General features: G+C 47.5%; 1 protein-coding gene across 1 annotated transcript in view; it reads left to right on the top strand.

Annotated features, from left to right (window-relative positions):
- SHC3 (SHC adaptor protein 3) overlaps nucleotides 1-24,002 on the top strand; it is a 94,894-nt gene that overhangs the window by 5,176 nt on the left and 65,716 nt on the right. The window contains exon 2 of the mRNA XM_064579183.1: nucleotides 21,986-22,056. Within this exon, the coding sequence (XP_064435253.1) occupies nucleotides 21,986-22,056 (71 nt within the window). The remainder of the gene's footprint in view (nucleotides 1-21,985; nucleotides 22,057-24,002) is intronic.

Below are 24,002 nucleotides of genomic sequence, written 5' to 3'. Positions count from 1 at the left end.
ACTTGCAAAGTTGATTTAAATTTTTTTTTGAAAAATCTCGTGGGTGGCTTACGTGTAAATATTATCTAAATGGTTTGAAAAAGTTTAGGAAATTCTTTTGAGATCAATAGACAAAATTATTAGTTTAATCTGGAAAGTGTATCAGCTCTCTTTTTATGTGACACCGTATAGCAAGTGTGTTAAATGTGTGTGCCCTGTACACACAAACACACACCACACAACACACACAACACACAACACACAACACACACCACACACACCACACACAACACACACAACACACAACACACACAACACACAACACACACAACACACAACACACACACCACACAACACACAACACACACAACACACAACACACACAACACACAACACACAACACACAACACACACAACACACACAACACACAACACACACAACACACAACACACACACCACACAACACACACACCACACACCACACAACACACACAACACACAACACACACACCACACAACACACAACACACACAACACACACCACACAACACACACCACACAACACACACAACACACACCACACAACACACAACACACAACACACAACACACACAACACACAACACACAACACACACAACACACAACACACACAACACACACAACACACAACACACAACACACACCACACAACACACAACACACACAACACACAACACACACAACACACAACACACACACCACACACATGCACAAACACACGCACACGTACACACAGATACGCACACCAAACAGGTAGACAACTTGTGATGACTTTGGACAGGGGTGATTTTCTTTCGTGTTAGAAAATACTAAACGTTGGGGCACATGGGTGGCTCAGTTGTTAAGTGTCTGCCTTCGGCTCAGGTCATGATCCCAGGGTCCTGGGATCGAGCCCCACATCGGGCTCTCTGTTCAGCACAAAGCCTGCTTCTCCCTCTCCCACTCGCCCTGCTTGTGTTCCCTCTCTCGCTGTGTCTCTCTCTGTCAAATAAATCTTTAAAAAAAAAAAAAAAGAAAAGAAAATACTAAACGTCATATTTACAGAAATACCTGATTATCTCATTCATCTTTTCATATTCATGTTTAAGAGAAAATCATTCTGGGAAAGATAAGCTCTTGACCACACTTTAATCCTGCAAAGCATAGACTTCTTTCTTCTCTATTTTCCCGCTGTGTTTTATCTTTGATTATGTCTTATTGGTGAGGAAGGCATGATACATGTTATTTCAGCAAAGTCCTGGTAACGGAGAATGCGGGCAGCGAACGTGCAAACCCACGTGAGAGGCTGGCTTTCCAGCCAATAGGCTCGTCCCAAAGGTGTGCAAAGCCCACAGCCCTCGCCTGGATGTGGCGCCTCGGCACAGGGACGTGGCCCAGCAGGGTGGCCTGTCTCTGGTGGTGGCTGGTGTCATGGCGGGACACCTCGTGCTCCCAACAGCCCCCCGGGGCTGGTGGAGAGGGGCCTGCTCCGCCGTGCCCGGGCCATGCCGCTCAGGGTCAGGGCCAGACTGCACGGCGCTCCTGCCCGCGATGTTCGGTGGGTTCAGAGGAAGTACGGTGAGGACCCAGCCTGTTAAATGAAAATCGTCAAGGACTGATGAAGTCAAACAGAATTGTTCAATTCAGAAGTGAGATGGTTTCAGATGATATGGAAAGAAATGGCCAGTCATGCATATTGGTAAAGAACAGAAAGAAAAATTTGACTTTAGCATAGAAGATCTACAGTATGCAGTGGATGAGGAGTGTCTTTATGGTGGGGGCACTGAGCATGGGGGTGGCCTCCTGAGTGGGTGGGCCTCACGTGGGTACCGATTTTCAATTGCGCTAAAACCCCCACAGACCAAGCCGTGCCCGTGTGGTTTCACCTGCCCCCCACCCACCCCAGGGCTGGGACCGCGGCCCACCGATGTGCCCAGCCTGCCCCTCCCAGCACGAGGACAGGTGGAACCCACGTCAAGAAATAATTCCTATAACCCTAGTTTTCAAAAAAAAAAAAAAAAATCTGAAATGGTTGTTGAATTTCTTCAAGGGCTTTTTCAGCATCTAGCGAGATAAATAGGTATTTTTCACCTTCTTCTGTTAATGTGGTGAATCATTTATCTTTGTGACATACGTGTCTTGGCTTCCTGTTTGAATGCTCTCTGCTGCTGGCCTTTGCAGGCAGAGGTCTGTCCGGCTCCTCGTCAGGAGACACAGTCGTTCATGGTCTGGCCCTTGTCTTGTCCTCTGAGCCCCAACACTGTGGCCACAGGAAAGAGCTGGTTCCCCCCAGACCTGCTGCACCTCTGGCCTTCACTCACATTCTCCCCATCTGGGCCCTTCTCTCTGCCCCATCTTGGCCTTTATTCTAATAAAGCTCTGTGAGCTAAGGATCTCTCCATAAGGGCCCTAGGCTCCCAGTTTGCCTTTGTAGTCATCACTTCCATCCCCAGCAGGTGCCTACCCCTGGGGCCCCTGAGAACCCAAGAGAAATCAAATGGCCCCTGCTCTCAAGGAAGTCACTCCCTATGGGGGAAGTCACTCATTGGGAGGGTTCCATGTGTGATGAGGCCAGGAGCTGTGGGGACGGTGGTCCTCCAGGTATTCCCAAGACCCCTCTGGGCACAGAGCCTCGGGTAGGCAGACAGTGGCAGAGACTGGGGAGAGAGGCGGCTGAGGGCCAGGGGGGATCCAGACAGAGCAGAGGGGACCAGTCAGGGGGGTGACCTGGGGCCTACTTACATGTACGTGGCTGTTAAGAATTTAACTCCAAAGAGGCACATTTTGGATTCTTTTCTATTAAAAGATTGCTCGATAATTACTCTTTATATGAACAGACATGTGTGCAGGGTCCAGCCAGAGTCCTCACAGGCTGTTCTGTAGATGGGAAGCATGATTAGCAGACCCACGAATTCTCTTTAAAGCTCATTATGGGAAGGTTTCGGTAAGAGAATCAGCTTTAATGAGAGCCGTGAGTGGTCATTATGAAGTTAAATATTGTATAGCCAGATTTCACCAGGACATTTCCACCCAGAAAGCTAACCTCCTGAGCACTTCCTGGTGCCCCCACCTCCAAGGAAAGCACCGGATTTATGAAAAAGATGAGGGAGGGTGAGTGGATGCAGGAAGTGTTTCGCGAGGGCCATCAGTCCCCCGTGGAGGGGATTCTAGGTTGTGAAGGAGGGTCAGGACTATTTTCCAAAAGGAGTGCACGATCCCGTTGAGCAGGGAACGATGCTCCATTGGAAACACACAAGCAGGTTCATGTCCAGTAAGCTGCTGGTGGCCTGGGAGGGTGGAGGGGGCTTGGAACTGGCAGGAAGGCTTCACGGGGGGCCGGGGCGGGTGCAGGTCCTGGGAGACCGTCAGGTCCGTGCGGGCGGGGGGCTGGCGGATGCTCCAGGCCGGGGAGTCAGTGCAGGAAACCCACTGGAGGAGCGAGCAGCCCGGCGTTTGCTCGGATGGGGCTGACCTTCCACCGGGCTGGCCCAGGTCAGAGGGCAGCAAGGCTTCAGCCTCCACGTGTCAGTGGCTCAGGCTGCTGCGCCTCAGAGTCGGGGGGATGCTCCCCATTTACTGGAGGGGCCTGTGTGCTTCTGTCCCCGCGGGATTGCCGGCGTTGGTAGGGCGGATCTCCTTCCTCACCAGGCGAGGTCCCCGAGGTATGTGTCCGCTCCTCTGTTTCTCTAAGCTAATGTTTCTTACTCCACCGCCCACAGACTCGACCTCACTGTTTCTTGGCTTCTCTGATCTGCTCACATCCCAGCCTGTAGATTCCCATGTAAGATTCTACCCATAGAAGGAACCTGGTCCAATTGCCATTCAGACTATTCTTAGAGTTTTGCCCTGTCCTGAGGATAATCTGGGCCTTAGCTGATATGCCCACACAACGGGGGGTGAGTTCATCTTTGCCTGAGATCCAGGAAAGGGGGGTAGGGCTTCCCTTACAGCTGGTTCCTTGTGATCTCCAAGCAGCATTATTCATGATTCTCGGAGTCACACTTCCTTTTATTAAAAGGCTCAATGCACACTCACCTCTGCCACCCACCCTCCACGCCCACTGCCTGCTGCAGGACACGGGACTCCTACGGGCCTCCAGCCACAGCCTCTGCCATCGGGGCTCAGAATTGCAATGGAGAAGGCCAGTGCAGTGGCCCCTGGGGATTGTGCTGCCTGTCCAGCAAAGCGAATGCCCCGTCACAGACAGGGTGGGGGTGGGGTAGGCAGCGAGTTCTGATGCGTCCACACCCTGCGGCCACGTGCAGCCATTTAAGACCGAGCCTGAGAGTCCTGCCATGGTTGACTGGAAGAGATCTTCACGAGGGATAGTCAGGTGAGCAGAGAGCATGATGCAATGATGTGTGTCTCAAGACGGGGACAAGCACAGTGCTGGTGGGAGCCTCCGGCAGCCTACCCTGAGCTGCCGCCGGGCTCCGTGCAGAAAATCAGCAGGGCCACACGGGACCGAGCGACACTCAACCCCACTAGCCAGGGCCACGCATAGAGTACTCAGTGAAGCCAAAGCAGAGGAAGTGGGTTTATCTGGTGCCCGTGCGGCGGCCGACAAGATAGACCCTAGCTGGAGCCGAAGAACGAGTCTAAGCAGAATGATCGAAACTCAAAATGGATTCAAATTAGAAATTCATGAAGAAAGACAACGGGAAAATCTCCAAACACTTGGAAATTAGACAACATGCCTATAAATAACAAAGGACAAAGGCGACATCTCAAAGGAAATTTAAAAATACACAGAACTGAATGAACATGAAGGCACCACATATCAAAGTATGTGGGATGCGATGGAACAGAGCAGGGAGGGACATTCGCGGCACCAGGTGCTTGCACGGGAGAAGAGAACATTTCTCCCACCAATAATCTAAGTGTCTCTCTCAAGACGCTAAAAAAGAAGAACAAAATACATGGAAAGAAAGCAGCAGGAAGGAAATCACAAAGGTAAAGGCAGAAAGCAATGAAATGAAAAACAGAAAATCAATAGGAAAAAAATCAATGAGATGGATAAACCCAGCAAGATGAAAAGAGAGAAGACAGAGATCAGCGCGGCAGGATTGGGATGGGGGCTGTCTCGCAGATCCCGCCACGGCTCCCGGCCGGCCCCGTGCTCTCCAGAGCAGGCATGGCCCACGGCTGCTTCTTCGGGGCGAGGAGAGCCCGGCCGGCTCCGTGCAAAGGGCCTGTGGTGCAGAGCATGCTCCAGTGTGGCAGAGATCCAGGACTGCGAGCGAGCGGGGCCCAGGCCAGCTTATTTTAGAGGGAAGGAGGGCTGAAGAAAAGCAGTGCTCAAGGGGACAGATGGCATTTTCTAAGACCAAGCAGCTAGTGCGGGGTCCGAGTGGGGACCCTGGTGGTAAATGGGGACACGCCCGAATAGAAAGGGCCGGCTAGCTTTGCGTCCTTTGCACATCAGCGGTGACGGGGCTTTAGCAGCAGCTCCAGTATGTGCTTCTCCGCTCGCCCCCTTTGACTTTGAAGAACAGATGCGGCCTCTTGTACTGCTGTGATTTTTGGTTGAAACGGAGCTCAGTGGTTTCCTTTTACCCGAGCCCTGGCCGTCCTTCCTCCCTCTGACTCAGCGTCCCCGCCATACGTGAGGCGGATGACACACGCCACCAGCCAGCACTCACAAAGGCTTCCTGGTTGCTTTGATGAAAGCTGAGATGGCACTTGTGTTAATATAATCTTCTCCGTGAGATGAAAGACGGAGAGAGAAGGAAGCTTGGATGCAGGGTTTGCTGAACCCAAATGGCCAGCTTCCTCCCTGTCTGGGAGTGGGAGGAAACCCAACAAAGAACACGGGCAAGCCGAAAGCGGGTCGTCACCTGTTTCGGTGACCAGCCCTCGTGTCCCCCGAGGCTGTCCTGCGGTGCCGTGCCCACCGGCGGAGCGCGTGTCTGGCTCTGGGTGCCCCGGGCCCCTGGACAGGAGGACGGCTTTACTTAGCTCTTCGCCTTCCGCTTCCCGGGGGCGCCTCTGAGCCTCAAGTCCCTCGTCTGACGTGGGGCAGAGCACGGCGGAAGGGCGGCTGGTACCAGGCCTGGTGGGTGGCACGTGAATGCTGGCTGTTTGGGCCGCCCGTGGCCCTTGAACCTGAGGTCGGGGCTCAGCTCTCCAGAGCTCCAGGGGTCAGGGCCGACCTCTGCCTTCTCTGTGTGAGCGAGATCGGTGACTCCATTACTGGAGGAAGAGTTCTGTCCTGTGACAAGACTGGTCAGCCCACCTCCTGACTCAGGTGAACCTGCTCCACGGGGCAGGTGTGGAGGTCCAGCCTGGGGTGGGGGGGACGGTGGAGGGGACCGATGGCCTTCCTGGCCCCTGCCTCGGGTTCTCAGCTTCACAGCTTCTGCAGAGGGTCTTGGGCCACAGCAGGAGGGGGCACAGGCCTATCTTGGGGGGGCAGCGAATGGCTGGGTAGTAACCTGCAGCTGGTGGGAGGAAGCAGCCTGAATGGTGGAGGCAGACGTGGTCAGGGTGGGCAGGTCTGTGCGGCCGCAGCTGGTGCCTCGGGGTCCAAGTTGACCGGTGTTGGTAGAGAGCTTGACATCCACCCTATAAGGAGGTGAGCAGAGCTGAGCTGTCCCAAGGCTTCAAGCGGCATTTATCATCATGCCAAGTTGTTGTGGAGGGTGGATTAGAAACGATTTTAATTTTTTGAGGCTGATAGTATTTTCCAAAGTTTTGTAGAACGAACACACGTTATTTATCAGAAAAAGATGAGCATTAAAAATAAAATCATTTCAAAGACTCTCTTAAAAGCAATGATCTTTTTCAAAATATTTTTTTGGTCCGTGTGTAGCAAACCATGCCACCTTAAACGTTCAGGTCAGTGAGCACATGTATATGCATGTGACGCCCACGCAGACTCCTGACCGTATTCCCAGGCCCTGCTGGGCTCCTTCATTGCCCAGCCAGTCAGTGCGGGGGTCCAGTATTCTGGATTAGTTTATGTCCCTGACCTGTTAAATGAAAAAAATACTTAGCAATATTGGCCAAACTGGGGCTGTTAGGTATGGCCATTCCTTTAACATGAATAGTAACTTCTCGACAAATTTAAGGCTGTTTTTGTAGGAAATTTTGTTAAGTATATACCTTTAGTGATCTGTAATCCTATATAAAGTAGATGAGGCAAATTAGTGAAATCTAGAGTTAGCCTATTCTCAAATATATATTAACAGTCATAACAAAATAAGTATCCCTAAATCAAGTCATTTTGGAGTCTCTGATTTTTCAATAGCGATTGCAGACAGAATTTTACTTGAATTTAAAGTTGCCACACTGTAGGTTGATGACATTTGAACTCTGATTGGGTGGGTGGTAGCATTTGCACATGCTCAGGCTCACTGGTCCCCACTGGGGGTTTGGAAGAGGCGAAGTTCACAACCCTCCCTGGCCTTGGGTTCTCACAGGTTGTTGAGTGACGATTCACCACGTCATGGATGAGACAGGGCCAGAGGCTCGTCTATACTGATTTTACAACCCACGGCTTCAACCCTGATTTCACATGTGGCCCCCTCCACGATAGAATATGAAACCATTCAAGGGGCGCCTGGGTGGCTCAGTCAGTTAAGCGTCTGCCTTCGGCTCAGGTCATGATCCCAGGGTCCTGGGATCGAGCCCCACATCGGGCTCCCTGCTCCGCGGGAAGCCTGCTTCTCCCTCTCCCACTTCCCCTGCTTGTGTTCCTGCTCTCACTGTGTCTCTCTCTGTCTAATAAATAAGTAAAATCTTTAAAAAAAAAAGAATTAGAAACCATTCAAGTCACTAGGGGTCAGCTTCATGAACAACAAAATCCCAGCAGGGGATCACTATGACTGCAAACCCAGATGTCCATGCAACAATTGGATGTCTGTGGATACTTTTAGTTAACCATGCTTAGCTTTCTTTTATGGAAGTGATACATGCTAATTACAGAAAAAAGTCGAAAATAGTGAAAAGCAAAAGAAGAAATTAAAATTAACTGTAATCCCAGACTTCCGTGATGACTTCTATCAAAATTTCCGTGACTTTTTTCGTCCTTTATTTTCACTTATGCAAAATTGAGGTCAGGCTCAGTGATTCTCCAAATCATTAAATATTATTGGAAGGCATGGTTTTTAATAGTTGCATGATATTCTATCCCATTAATTTTTATAACTTACTTAAACATTGTCCTATTTTTGTTTTTTTAAAGATTATTTATTTATTTATTGGACAGAGAGAGACACAGCAGGAGAGGGAACACAAGCAGGGGGAGTGGGAGAGGGAGAAGCAGGCTCCCAAGGAGCAGGGAGCCTGATGTGGGACTCGATCCCAGGACCCTGGGACCATGACCCGAGCCGAAGGCAGACGCTTAACGACTGAGCCACCCAGGCGCCCCAACATTGTCCTATTTTTGCATATTTAGGCTGTTTCTATTTATCATTATAAAAATTGAGTGTTTGATCATTCATTCATTTAACAAATTGCACTGAGTTTATATTATGTGTTAGGCCCCATATAGGTAATGATGGCACATTTGGGAATAAAAAAAGGAGATGTGGTCTCTGCTGTCCTTCAACTTATGTTCTGGTGAAGAAGTCAGACTCACCAAATAAATAAACTAATCAAACAGAGACTTGATTAAACCACTAATCAAATAGTTTATAAAATACATCAATGCCCCAAATAGCCAAAACCATCTTGATGAAGAGGAACAAAGTTAGAGGACTCGCATTTTCTGATTTAAAGAACTGTATTATGGGCCTAAGTATAGGCACTTAGATCAATGAAACAGAATTGAGAGACCAGAAGTAAGCCCATACATTTTTTGGTCAGTTGATTTTTGACAAAAGAGCCAAGGCCATTCGATGGAGAATTGTCTTCAGTAGATGGTGTGGGACAACTAGATGTTCACATGGGAAAGAATGAAGTTGGAGCCTTTCTCACATCACATAAAAAATGAACTCCAAATGGATGAAAGCCCTAATTGTGAGAGCTAAAACCATAAAACTCATGGAAAACACACAAGGGGAAATATTTGTGACCTCGGATTAGGCAATGGTTTCTTAAATATGACCCCAAAGACACAGGCAACAACAAAAATAGATGAATTGAACTTACCAAGATGAAAAACGTTCGTGCTTCCAAGGGCACCACCAAGAAAGTAAAGAGACAACCAAAGAATGGGAGAAAATATTTGCAAGTCGTGTGTCTGATGAGGGACTGGCATCCAGAATATATGAAGAATTATTTCACCTCAACAATAAAAATAAAAATAACCTTATTGAAAAATAAGCAAAGGATTTGAATAGACATCTTTCTGAAAAAGACATACAGATGGCTCATAAACATGTGAGAAGATGCTCAGCGTCATCAGGGAATTGCAAATCGAAACCACCGTGAAGTCCCACCTCACGCCCACTAGGTCAACTAAAATAAAAACGATGGGCGATAACAAGGCTGTGGGAAACTGGGACTCCTCCACCGGTGACAGGGACGTAGAACATTGCCGCTGCTCCTGGAAAGGCTAAACAGAGTTGCCACGTGACCCCCGATTCCACTCACGGGGGAATGCCCAAGAGAACTGAGGACCCATGTTCACAGGGAGACTCCTTCGTGGATGCTCACAGCACCATTGCTCATAATGCCCTGACGTGGAAACAACCAGGTGTCCACCAGCTGTGAACGGAGAAGCAGAATGTGGTCTGTCCATACAATGGATTAGTATTCAGCTATAAAAAGAAGTGAAAGGCTGACGCCCGCTATAGCATGGATGGACCCTGAAAAGCTGTGACGGGTGAGGAAGCCAGACACAAAAAGACACGCACATACCGCCTGATTCCTCTTATAACGTCCACAACCACCAAACTCTGCAGAGATAGGAAGTGGATTAGGGGTTGCCAGGAGTTGGGCGTGGGGAGCGACTCCTGAGGGGTCCCTATCCAGGCTTCTTTCTAGGGTGATGATGATGTTCTGGAATTAAATAGTCGTGGTGGTTGGACCGTACTGTGAATATCCTGAAAATGACGGGGTTGAACACTTCAAAATGATGAATTCTGATGGCATGTGAATTATATTTCAATAAAACATAATCACAAAAAATGCAGCCATGCTAAATAAAATGAGCCAGAGGTAAGTGACTTCGTGGAGGATCTGAGGCCCGAATGTAAGCGGCAGTTGTCTGGAAGAGGAGGGAGGAAGGTGCTCTGGATAACAGAAGGGTCTGGGGAGGGCAGAGGGGCAGCCCCTGTTCCGACTGCACCCCTCATCGTTGCCCTGGATTAGACGAAAGAGATGGGGCATTGACCTGTCAGCAAAATCTCATTTCTGAAGCAGTCAAGTTTATTGTAAAAATTATGATATTCAGATAAATAACAAAATGAAAATAAATCACCCATAATGGCATCCTGCAGAGTTGGCAAAGACAGAGGGGAAACGTGAGCTGATGTGCGCGTTGGCGCAAGTTTTATGAAAAGCCAGTTGGAAATGCTTATCGCAGGAATGTGCTGTGGATGAAGAGTCAATGCTCGGAGTATGGAGTCCAGTGCTTGTGTTGATGATCTATGGCGTAATGCTGCTTGTTTAAAACCCATGCCGTCTTGGGTATATCTCACAGTCATCCCATTCTACAGATGGAGAAACAGGGACTCAGAAATGTCCAAGGATTTGCTGAGGCTCACACAGGTGGTCAGCCATGAAGTGGCTCTGTAACCTAGGGCTGTGTGCGTCCAAAGTTCGCTCTTGCCAGACTAGCCAGCAAAATGCACAAATACGTGCATGTTCTTCGGGACTTTGTCATTTGCCAGACCAGCAACTGTTGTCTCATGCTTTTCACTGAACAGAAGACAGGCGTGAAATTGGAAGCCAGGGGTCTTTCTTGTCCATGTGTATACCCCATGCTTGGCACATAAAAGCACTGGATAAGTGTTGAATTGTGGAATTATGGTATACTTGGTTTCAAAGCCACAGGCCAGTTAACATGCAGATTTAAAGATTACGTAGTTAACTCACAGAATATATATTCATCTTAAAATGATAGAGAATCGGGGCGCCTGGGTGGCTCAGTCGTTAAGTGTCTGCCTTCGGCTCAGGTCATGATCCCAGGGTCCTGGGATCGAGCCCCACATCGGGCCCCCTGCTCAGCGGGAAGCCTGCTTTCCCTCTCCCACTCCCCCGGCTTGTGTTCCTTCTCTCACTGTGTCTCTCTCTATCAAATAAATAAAAATAAAAAAAAATGATAAAGAATCGTTGGGAAACTCTAAGCGTATGATTTAATTGGGAAGATGTCAACTTGCTGATCTTTTAGGGAATACGCCTATAGCCCCAACTGAGGGTGACCTGCAGTCATTTGCAGGTTGCTACTCTAGATGGGGAAAATAGGCACCTCGGTAAACTGAGAGCAAATGTTGAATTTTATAGCAGTAGTGTTACAGTCTACGTTTTTTTCCCTGAAAAAAATCTTTTTAAACTTTTTTTTGAGATAATTACAGACCTACTTATTGCAAATATAATGTACTTTTGCTTCTCTCTTCCTTTGCTGAGATCAGCATCCCCCATTTTTCTGTCACTGCTAATGACCTGCAGATGCACACCCTTGATCAGTCACTTGGACTAGTTCACTAGGGGGAAAGGTCCACAGAACAGTCAGATGTCTGAATTCCAGAGACGCAGAGAATGTTCAGATACATTACGTATCACAAAGCAGCACAAATTAGTGCTAATAAGTGAAACAAAAAGTTAATAGAAAGCTATGGTTCACGAGATTCCTGCATGATCGAATAAGTATTATAAGCCATCTATTTCTGGTCACTGGAGGATGTGCAAAGCAACTCTAACTTGGTTAGCCCATGGTGAATGCATTCAACAAACATTTATTTGTACCTATTACGTGTGAGGCACTAGGAAAGTGGACAGGGGTAAAGACACGGCCCGGCAGCATCCCCTGGATGACATTATGTAAGTGGGTGCTAGAGCCCACAGTGGATTTGCGGATGATGGCACAGGGCATTAACTCCACATTTTGGAGGCGAGCTGGGGTCTTAGGGAATTGACAAGAAGGGAGGGATGACAGGTTTAACTTTTCTCGGTTTTGAGTCCCGACATTGTCTCCACTGAGCACTGTGAGTTGTCAAACGGTGAGGAGGCACCGCGGTCACGGACGTGGGTTCTGTGGACGCACAACACAGTGCGCTCACGGGCTCCGGAACGCTACTGCTCGAGGCGGCGAGGGGCCCTTTCTCGGGGTCTGATCTTCGGTGGGAATCATTAGGGATGGGCAGGGTTCGAGAAGGGGAGCAGAGGAGGGGATGGGAGAGGAGACGAGTTTGCAGGCAGGGGAAATCGCATATGTGGACACAGGCCGTGCGACCCATGAAAAGCTTGGTGTGGCCGGAGCGTGGGTGGGGACGTGGCATGTGAAGCCCAAACGGCAGGGGAACAGCAGCCCGACCCTTTCTTCACATCAATTCACCTGCTCTCCCCACTAGAACGGATCCTCAGTCAGTGCACAAGCTCACTGACCCTGTCCGCTGGCGTCCAGCTGGTGCCTGGATGAGCGTCGGCCACGGGTGGGGGCTCGGTCCACATGACGTGGTCGGAGTGAGCCAGCTGCGGAGAGAGCTGTGGTATGCAGTGGTGGCTCTTCTGTCCTCATTGCTGTGTCACCACCACCTCGCGTGACTATATTGCTCTTGGCTTCTTCATCACGCTGCGGATGGATACTGGGTTGTGTCTCCGGTGTTGGGGTTTCACGGGCAGTGCTACATGAGTGTGCTTGCACATTTGTTTGGAGGGCAGATGGACTCATCGCTCTCAGAGTGGAGGTGCTGGGTCACAGGGGAGGCACACATTTGGCTTCGGGAGGAGAGGCCACACGGTTCCCCAAGAGTTTGCCCCCATCTTCCCTTGGGCCAGCACGTGCACTCACCCTGCCGCTGACGACAGGAGTTGCCTTTCCTCTGTGTATCTGTCACTCGAAATTACCTTAAAACATAACACACAACTTGAACCACTAGTGTTTCTGTAATACCAGCTCTGAGGTCTGCAGCTAGTCAGTGTCCTCACCCAAAGGAGACAAGAGGCTCCGGTCCTTCCATTCCCCACCATCACCATCCTCCCTCCTACAGGCGTGGCCCACCCGCCAGACCAACATGGGGCTTTAGATTCAGATAATTGTCATATTAATGTCACACGTCACATGTCACAACCCAAGACTTAGCGTAGACTTAATCATTTCATTGGTAATTACACGTAGCTTCTTGCTTCCCATTTCTTTGTCTTGGCTTCATTTTCATTCCTGCTTGAGCACAACCTCAAGGAATTCCTTCAGAGAGAGTTCCTGCGTGGTACACCGTCTGAATCTGAGCATATCTGAGTATTCTCTACTCTTCCTTCCCTCCTACTGTATAGTTAGGTGGGCATTGAAGTCTCACTCAGGAAATTATTCTCCCTCAAAATTTGGAAGCTATGACTCTATTGTCTTTTTAAAGATGCCTCTAATAGTCACCGGGGTTAATGATTCATAAAGTCTCCTAAGGTTCTCCAGCTGGGAAGGTTTGGTGGCTCAGGAGCAGTTCCCGTTAACTGTCAGTTCTCAGAAGCTGCGCTGGAACTTGCCGCTCCTGGATGGTAGATGGTCCAGGCAGTTCCTGCCAGAACCCTGGGACTGTGACTCGTTGGCCTGGCTGGGATCCCACACCCATCCCTGACTATAGCTGAGGCTGGGGGATGGAGTTCAGTGAGGCCCATCTGAGAGGCGTGGCTGGTTTCATTGAGCACCTCCCTTCCCCTGGCACATCCGAGCGAGGTGACGCCCCAGAGGCCCAGGAGGGAGGCCCCAGAGGCCCAGGAGGGAGGTCCCAGGTCCCTGTAGTTAGAGTCTCCAGATGTCCATGGGGGACGCTTTGTGACCAATCCTGCATCATCGCATCGAGGTCCATGTTTATAAGCATGGTCTTTTTTTGTTTTGGTAGAAAGTATTTACAATTTTTCATCATTTTGTGATTGTACAAGTGATGGATGTATATGTTCTTGTCATAAAAAGGGTAAGCAACGCAGCAGCATCAGAGGTAGGGCCTCCTTCCCACGGCTCCTCGTGGACCACCAGCTCCCTCTTCGTCTCTGCTCTCCTGTCTCCAGAGGTGGACCCAGCGGACCAAGCCCCTCCCCTTGAATCTGGGCTGACCCTGTGACTTACTTTAACCAGTACAATGTGGAGGAAGTGACAGTGTCTCCTGGAGACTCTGAGAGCTTCAATCATTTAAAAATGGCCGCATTTGGAATCATAGTTTGGATGTGCCCTAAGTGTTTAGCCAAGCATTTATGGATGAACATTCGAGTAGGGGGTTCACATTGTAACTATGCAGGCAGTGATGCAATGAATGTTTTGTACGTACAATTTCACGCACTCACACATGAATAAATGTCTACAAATGATGCTGCTGGGTCAAAGACAAGTGCTTTTTCCATTTCCATAGATACTCCCAAAGAGTCTTCCAAAAAGTTTTCACCAAATTATAGGAACATAAGGAGGGCCCTTTTTCCTGCTTCCTCATGCAGTTTGACCATTCAGCTGGGTGAAAAATGATCTCTCTGTTTGGGTTTAATTGCTCTGATCTCTTGCCCATTGTTTTCTCTTGAGTTGATGGGCTTACTTAATGACTCACAGAAACTCTTGGAGTGGCCTGGTCATTAATTTTTTCCCTGTTAAATTGATTGCCTTTTTCTTAATCTTTCATTTGTCTTTTTATGGTATTTATATCACTTGTCTTTGCTAACAAAAATTATTAATTTTCATGAGTTACCTTATGGCCTTTGAGTTTTAGGCCTTGGTACGGAAATAGTATTTTATGTTTTCTTATAATGCTTTTGTACGTTTGTTCCTCAGCCTTCACTCTTTAATCCTTTCGGGATTTATTTTTGGGGATGGGGTAAGGTGAGCATGTCATAGAGGCCGTGCCAATCCTATGCTGCGGTGGGCACGGCACACGCCTCACCCGGCCTCCCTCAGCCGTGTGGTCTGGATGTGTGGCCCGTCACGTGAGTACTCATGTTCTTCAGAATCTTCCTGTATCATTAAACTTTGGAATTAATTTTCCAAGCTCTAGGAAAAAATCCTGTTGAGACTTCAGGTGGCATCACAGTAAAATCATAGATTGATTTGGGGGAGAATTGACATTTGTTTAGTATTAAATCTTGCAGTCCAGAAATCATGACACATCTTTCCACAGATGCAGGTTTTCTTTAATTTATTTATCCTTCATTAAAGGTTTTTTTCAATTTGATCTCGCACGTTTCTTAAACTTAATTCATGTTGTGTTTCCTACAATCGGAAACAAGACGATGACCCCCTTCGATTCCTGGTTTCTTTTGCTGGCCTTTGCCTGGTCAAGAATCTGCTCTGTCTTGTCAGCCTTGTCTTTGTCATTCCATGTAATGCACCTTATTTTTAACCAGGGTGAAAGCTTTGACTTTTAATTGGTGGGTTTGATCAATTCACGATTATTATGATTACTAAGATGTTTGGACCCGTTCCTGTTGTTTTGATTTCTATTTTTCCCATGTCTTTTATTTGTGCATTTCCGGCTTTCCCCCTTCTTTCTGTCGGCTGGACTGTCTTTATTTGTTTCCTCCTCCTGTTCTCTAGCAGTTTGAAGGTCAGTCATCCTATTCTTATTGCTTATGAGTTTTACAGCCTTTTTACAGGTATGTGATTGAACATTGTCTTTGCTGCTGCAGTTAATCACTTCTGTGCGGCCTCCAAAAACGCAGCGTGTCCCCCCAGCTCGTGCTTCCCCAGCTCCAACCTCTTCTTTCGGTCTGCCCCGACCAGCCGCGTTGAGGTCTTCTGAGATGTAGCTCCCTGTCACTGTAAAAAAAATATTTAAACTTATGCATCAGAAAGTATGAAGCACCAGGCGTACCGGTGACTTTTGTTGATTTGTTCCTTATTATTTTTCTCCTAGCCCACATCCTCCTGTTTTTTATATTCATTGTTCTTCTGGAATAATTCTTTCAGGGAGTGCCTGTGGGTGGTTAACTTTCTGAGTCCTCGCTTTGTCCTCCCACCTGAATGCCAGTTTGGGTGGATCTAAGATTCTTGGCTCAATATGCTCTTCTTCAGACTTCCAACGGTGGTGTTTGTCTTCTCGTACTGAGTGTGCAAGAGAACTTGCTCTGTGAGTAACCCGTGTCCCTTCCCCTCACGGAACACTTGCAGGATGTTTCTCTCTGGATCCTTTTGTCCTGAAACAGAGCTGCTATGTGTTCACAAGTGGGTCTTTTTATATTTCTTCTGCCTGCCTTAAAAATATAGACACTCCTGTTTCGTCCAACACTCAACATTTTATTCCCTTTGTTCTTGAATATTTCTTCTCCTCTGTTTCTTTCTTTCTTTTTTTTTGGAATTCGTATGAGGCAGGTGCAGGAACTTTTGGATCCAAACCCCAAGACTTTACAGTTTCTTTTGAATGTTGGTCTTCTAGCCCCGCTGGGATGTTTTCTGGGTCCCATTGTCCAGTTTCCATAGTTCTTTGTACATCTCTTGGGCCTATTGATTGAATTTTCTGTGTACATCCTGAATCAATAGACTTTCTCTCTGCTGGTGAAAGCCAGATAGACGTGCAAAGGAAAAAATCAAAATGTCATACCTAATGGTAACCAAAATAAAAAAAATAAATGCCTTAGAATACATTGGAGAAGAAAAGCATGGGACATATGTCATAAAGCCACAGAGTCTTACTAAAGACAATAAATATCTAAAATGGAGACAATACTCATGATTAGGGATAAAAAATTTAATAGCAAATATAAGTTCTTCACAAGGTAAGAGGAAATCTCCATTAGAATCCAGTTTTTGAGGGTTGGAGGAACTTCACAACATGATTTTTAAATTCTTAAGAGGAAATACGCACAAGAGACGTGGAATTGACTCAGGAGGTGTAATAAGATCGAGCTCAGGTAAAGGTCCATACAGAAAACAATTTAATATACCACGATGTTGGCGTGTCACTGCAGGAAGACATGGATCAGTGGCATGGACTTAAATAGAGTCCATCTGGAGCCTGACTTTGTTAACTCATGCCATGTCCTGTACAAGCAGATGAACTCCAAATAGGTTAAAAAGCCAAATAAAAAACATTAAACAAAACACGTAAAGAAGTGGGGCACCTGGGTGACTTAGTTGGTTAAGCGTCTTGATTTTGGCTCAGGTCAGGATCTCAGGGTTGTGAGATTGAGCCCCACATGAGGCTCTGCACTCAGTGGGGAGTCTGCTTGAGGATTCTCTCTCTCCCTCTGCCCCCTTCCCCCCCTCGTGCCCGTGCATGCCTCCCCTCAAATAAAGTAAAAAAAACATGTAAAGAAGTTAATGCATACGTAAGTAATAAAATATTGTTAAATACAATTTAGGAGAATATTGTGACCTTCTTGAGCAACACAGCACCCTCCAGAGCCATACAGAACATGATAGACATGTGATTACAGGAATTACTACAATGTTCCTGCAGTAACAACTTGCATCAGGTAAAATGTAGAAATCATCAAAAGAAAAATGATTGAATAGATTATCATCCCATTAATCTACAAAAAAAGATAAGGAATATAATAGGAATCCGGGCTAAAGGTAACAACAGTTAGCTAACAGAAAAAGGAGTGAAAATGGCGAATACACATGCGAGAAAAATCACATATCTTTATAGATATCAGGGAAATGCAAATTAAAAAGAAAAAGAAATACTTTCGCCCATGAGAGTCAAAGATTCAGAGATGAGTGCCATATAGTGTTATAAAAGATAGAAATTAGCTTAGATATTGATGGTAAGAGGGCAAATGGCTGCAGACCTTGGGGGTGTGATTCAAGTCTGTGACGTTAGAAGTGGCACTCACCTAGCACTCGAGGGTGGCGGTGGTGGTATTCATATGACTCCCTGGAGCTCGTCATGGTCTTCGTGTAACTCTGGGACAGCGGTGGTGGCTGTATTCACACAACTCTCTCAGCAATGGGGATAATGACATGGCTCGTGGGGGTGGCAGTACCTACATAACTCTGAGAAGTCAGTTTACACACCACTGCAGAGGTCGTGGTGGTAGTTATGTAAGTGTGCCGGTCACAGAGATCACGGAATTCCATACTGGTGGTGGTGGTACATATGAAACTGTGATGGTGTTGGTGTGTTCACGTAATTCTATGACATTGTAGTGTCCGCATGACTGTGGTGGTGGTGGAGGTATGCACATTTGCCATGGTGTTGACATAATCCTGTAGTGGGGTGACAGTATCCACATAACTCTGCAACCTTGGTGGTGGTGGTGTTCATGTAATTCTCCTACCATGTGGTGGTATCCACAGAACTGTGTAATTTGTCATGGTAGTCACATAAGCCTGCTGTGGTGGTCATGATGTTCCATACCTGCAATTGTGTGGTGGTGATGTCACTGTGGTGTTGGTCATGGTGTCTCCATAACTCTTCGGTGTTGGTCATGGTAGTCACAAAACTCTATGGTCAGGTTGGTTATGGTGTCTCCATAACCCTGTGGTGTTGGTCATGGTAATCACACAACTCTATGGCTGTGTTGGTTGTGATGTCTCCATAACCCCATTTTGTTGGTCATGGTAGTCATGTAACCCTATGGTCATGTTGGTCATGGTGTCCCCATAACAGCATTTTGTTGGTCATAGTAGTCACATAACTCTATGGTTAGTTTGGTGGTAGTATTCCCATAATTGCATCATTGGCTATCTATTCACATAGCTCTATGAGCTGGTCATGGATCCACACAGCCCTGTCATGGTGCTGGTGTTTGTGCACATCATCTTCAACTGTGGTGGTGGTATTTCTGTGACTCTGTGATGTTGTTGCTGGTGTTGTTCTGATGACTCTGTGAGGTTGGTCATAGTATTCACATACCACGAGGATGATGGTGGAGGTGGTAGTCAAATAACAATGTGATGGTGGTCTTGTATTCCCACGACCTTGCGATGTTGGTGGAGGTTGTGTTCACATGGTCTGTGAAGCTCATCGTGGTGTTCCTACCACCCTGCAGCATTTGTCATGGCATTGGCGAGACTGAGCGAAACTGATGGTGCTAGTCATGTATCTTGTGACTGTGCTGATGGTATGATTCAGACAACCCTGTGACGTAGTCATGGTGTCTACACAACTCTGTGACGATGGTGGTGTTGGCATTAATGCATCCCTGCAAGGTGGTGGTATTCATGTAAATCTGTGACTTTGGTCAGGAGAGTCACATAACTCTCCTGGTTGGTGGTCATGGTATTCATAAGTCTCTGCAACAGTGGTGGTGGCAGTGATGATGGTTGTGGGGTTCATGTGTCTCTGGGATGGCCATGTGGTGGTATTCTCCTAGTTCTGCCAGGGTGGTTGTGGCATTCCGATAAGTCTACACGGCCGTAGTGGTGATCTTCACATAGCTCTGAGACGGTGTTGGATGTGCTAATCCAATATCTCTGCAAAGTCATTCATGGTCTTCACAGGACTCAGAAATGGTGGTCATGGTGTTCACACAATTTTTCAGGGCTGGTGTGACCTTCACATAACCCCCTGTTGGTGGTCATGGTATCCACATAACTGTGAGCCTGTTGGTTGTAGTCACATAATTCTGATGTCGGTGACAGTATACACAGACCTCTTCAATTACTTTGATCGTCTTCCCATGAATCTGAGATGCTCTTGGTGGTGTGTTCAAATAACTGCAGTGGTGCTTGTGGGGATATTTGTGGTGTTGGGTAGTTGACATAACTCTACAGTGGTGGTGGTGCTATATTTCCATAACTGCAGTGGTGGTGTGGGGATATGTTTATTGATGTGCAGCCAGGAGGGTTATCCATAAAACTCTGTGATGATCATCATGGTATTCATGTAACTCTGCAGTGTTGGTGGATTTGGTATTCCCATAGCTCTGCAACGTTAGTCATGGTAGTGCACAACTGTGAGACCGGATGTGGCATTCAGATAATTCTTTTTTTTTTTTTTAAAGATTTTATTTATTTATTTGAGAGAGAGAGAATGAGAGAGAGCACATGAGAGGGAGGAGGGTCAGAGGGAGAAGCAGACTCCCCGCCGAGCAGGGAGCCGGATGCGGGACTCGATCCCGGGACTCCAGGATCATGACCTGAGCCGAAGGCAGTCGCTTAACCAACTGAGCCACCCAGGCGCCCGGCATTCAGATAATTCTGTGATGACTTTGATCACTTCAATATCACTGCAGTGTTGCTGGTGGTATTCACATAGCTATGGTGGTGTTCACAGTATTCCCATTTCTCTGTGATGGAGAATAGTTGTGTTCACATAACCACAACTTTGGTTGTGGTATCCAACAGCTCTCTGATGAGTGGAGTAATATTCAGATATCTGCAGTGCTTCTTGTCATAGTCACACATCTGCAATGGTGGTCGTGGGGTATTCCCGTAAGTCTGCAGTTGTGGATGTGAAATTGCATAACGGCGTGGTGGGGGTGATGTGTTCACAGAACTTTGAGGAGTAGTGGTGTTGTTGTTGACACCATTCTGCCACTTTGGTCATGCTAATTACTTCACTTGTAACGCTGCTGGTGGCGGAATTCACATAGTTCTGGAATATTGTCGTGATGTCCCCATGCTGTGGCAACGATGGATGCGGCCATCCCATCACTCTGCAAGGTTGGTTGTGGTCTTCACATAGCCGAGTGACAGTGGTGGTGGGATTCATACGCCCCTGCCGTGGTGGTGATGACGTCCACACCACCGTAATAGCAGCGGCGCCCCCACCCCCACACTGTTGTTCCGACTTCTCACAGGACTTGTGGCATCACTGTGGGTGATCAGTGGGATCGTTCATGGAACCCTGTGGTGGTGGATGCAGTATGTGCGTAGCCGTGTGATGCTGGTGGCGCTGGGAGTTGAATAGCCCTGCGATGCTCGTCCCGGTAGACACGGAAGTCTGTGATGTTGGTCCCTGTGATCACGGGACTCTGCGGTGTCAGTGGTCGTCTGATCTGTGTACCCCTGCGATGTGGTTCATCGCGTCCACGTGGCCGTGGTGGTGGTGTTGCGTAGCTGCACGAGTGTTAGAGCGGTAGTCACGGTGTGTGGGTGTAGAGGCTTCGGTCCAGAGAACGTTAAAGCTTGGCTTAAAGTTACATAACAAGATACGGCAGAGTCAGGCTCCAATTCAGGTTTTCTGAATAATTCAAACGCAGGCTCTTCTGTACCACAGCATGAGGCCTCTTCCTGCAAAGTCTAAATTTAAAGGCATTGGTATAAAACATCTGTCCTTCAAGCTCCCAAGGGCTTTGGCACACAAATATCGTATCTCTACCGTTCTAGTTTTTATCTACAGCTCTCGTTATGTCCGTGTATTTACACAGGCACACACACTTAGAGGTGTGAAACGGGTTAAAGATTTAGCTACAAATTTAGATGTGTAAATGGAAACTTCTGAAAGTTTGTGTTACATAATGCAGAAGAGGGTTTTCTGGTAAACCAAAATAAAGCAACTATGAGGGTAATGGATATATAGTTTGTTGAAACTAAATATATTGGTTAAATAATGAATATTTGGTCAAAATGTTGGTATTAGAGGGTTTTCATTCTTTCTTTAGAAATTATAAACCTCTAGACCCTTGTAAAGGAATAGAAATACGATGTTGGGATGTTGGGGTGGTTACACGCAAGTACATGTTTAAGCAATTATTGAATTATGCACTTAAGATTTCTGCACTTTATGGTACATGTTATACCTCAACAAAAGTTTTTAAAAATGTACTTCTGAATGAAATGCAAATACTCGTGGATCTCAGAAGAGTCAAGTCTGGTGCCACGTAGGCACTGAGGATACTTACTCATGGGTGTGAGTTACTGCTTTTACGGAAAGAGAACAAAGCCTCACAATGTACGTAAAGTTAAAATGTGATTTAAGAAACGTGTGTGGTTTCCAGGAATGCCCTTGATGCAGTTAGGAATTGTCTCTTCATCTCTGCCCCCAGGGCTCATGATTTACGTTTTTTTCCCCTTGCAGTACTTGGGGTGCATTGAAGTTCTCCGCTCAATGAGGTCTCTTGACTTCAGCACAAGAACACAGATTACCAGGTAAGCCCTCTTGAACATGGACTCCTGTGGTTTTACTTCGGAAAGGAATGATTGCAGAGTTAGCAGCCTAGAAATTTCCAGAGGGGAAGTCTTGAGCACTGGTGACGGTGACAGGGAGTCAGAACCTGGTGTATTCAGGGTTTCCACGTGTTCGTCCATGTCCATGATGCGCGTCTCTGACATAAGAACCTTGGGGACGCTCCTGCTTCCAAGTTCTCTTTATAATGAAGCTGCAGACACGTGTAGTGCTGGTTGTTTCTTTATACGCAAACTCTAATACCAGATTGGTGTTTCAAAATGCACTGAACTGTGCGATTTCTTTCTAAAGAGAAAAGGAAGGTGTCAGGAGAGACATGCACAGAGAATAAAATGCATGGATTGCAGGCAGAGATATTCATGGCCGTAGTAATTTAGGAAGCAACCAGTTGTTTAAGGGGTCAGTGATGTTGAGCAGGTGTGTATAGATCCTCCACCATCAACCAGATTCTAAACTCCTTGAGGGCTAGTTCTGTAGTTAAGCATAGTTTTCAATAAAGTCATAGCCTTGTAGGGCTTAAACCTTTAGAAAAACTCCCATTTCAGGTCACCTGGAAGAGGAGAACTGGAAAGCCAGGAGGGGTTCGTGAAATAGCTCATTTCTGCGGGCCACGTGCTTCGCTTGCTTTTGCGTTTGTGGAATTATTTGGTCTAAATAGTGACCTCAGAAAATGCCTCGTACTTGGGGCATTCACATCGGCCTGTTGTATATCTTTGGGTTAGCAAGCCAAAGTCTAATGATCGAACTTTAGAAAGCAATTATTTGTGGTAATGAGCTCCTAAATAATGTACACACTTTAATTGTGGTAAACACTGCAGTGCTACGTCTTCCTCGCTGAAGAGATCTGTGTTCAGAAGAAGCGCTGTTTCTCTTCTCTCTGAAGCGACCCCAGGCGCACATGGTGGGAATGCACCAATGTTATAATCCGCGCTAAGGGAAGAATCCATCTCCACCGATTTGTACAAAATGGTTTACGGAAGTTGCCAAGGCAAAGGAACGGTATTCTGAACAGAGAGCATTCCAAAGGGAAGTGGGAAGGTTTGTGCAGCCAGTTGTTTGCCCTGGGCATGAGGTGGCAGGTGCAGGGCGGTGTCGGTGGGCAGAGCGCTGGGCCCCATGTCTGGGGGCACGGGGACTGCATGACTGTTTACCTTCTTGAGTGTGCCAGTGGTTTCGTTAAAGAGAATTGTCGGCTGTTTCTGCTGAATTCCCTTAATAGCTCCTGTCACTTCGGAGATGGTTTCATTTCACTTACATTCTCCTGATGTACCCGTCGAACGTTTAATGCCTCCTGTGCACATGCTGGCCCGCGTGGGCTGTCCTGCTTTGCCGGGCCCCTGCTCCTAGGGAGACAGACGCATAGGCAAATGACGGAGGGGCGCGGGAGGGGCCCACGCCTGGGGAGCAGTCGTGGGCAGGGGGCGCGAACAATCCCGGTGCTCCCTTGATCAGGGTCCCGGTGCTCTCGGGGGCGGAAGTAGCGATGACATTGTAGAAGGAAGCCGTGGGACAGACAGTGGTGGATTAGGCGGTCTCGGTGTCCATCCCGTTCCATGCAGGCTCCAGCAAAGGTGGCCAACGTAATGGGCTGTGGGGGAGCGCCGTTCTCGGACTCAGGAAACTTGGTGTTGAGTTCGGGCTTTGTTAGGCTTTTTGAAAACTCTGTGCTTGTCTCCGCATGCTTTCTGCTTCTTGCCTTGTTTCTATCACGTGACACGGTCCTTATTTTAGGTAATAGCTGGAGTCCGCTCGTCGGAAACAGTTTGACACACCAAGGTCGAAAGAAGCCTTTGGCTCGAGGAGAAGAAAGCCCAGCACTGCAGGGGGGCACGTGGGGGAGCTGCCGAGGCCGCTGTGGTCTCCCCGCGCTAACCAAGCCCGCCCTGCCCTTACTCCTTACGCTAAAGTT

The sequence above is a fragment of the Mirounga angustirostris genome, unplaced genomic scaffold (genome assembly GCF_029215605.1).
Source record: "Mirounga angustirostris isolate CCGP_5_RB_7025 unplaced genomic scaffold, mMirAng1.0.hap1 SCAF_15, whole genome shotgun sequence".
NCBI classification, from domain to species: domain Eukaryota; kingdom Metazoa; phylum Chordata; class Mammalia; order Carnivora; family Phocidae; genus Mirounga; species Mirounga angustirostris.
Note: the sequence above shows the minus strand (reverse complement) of the source record. Positions and strands in the feature narration are given on the sequence as shown.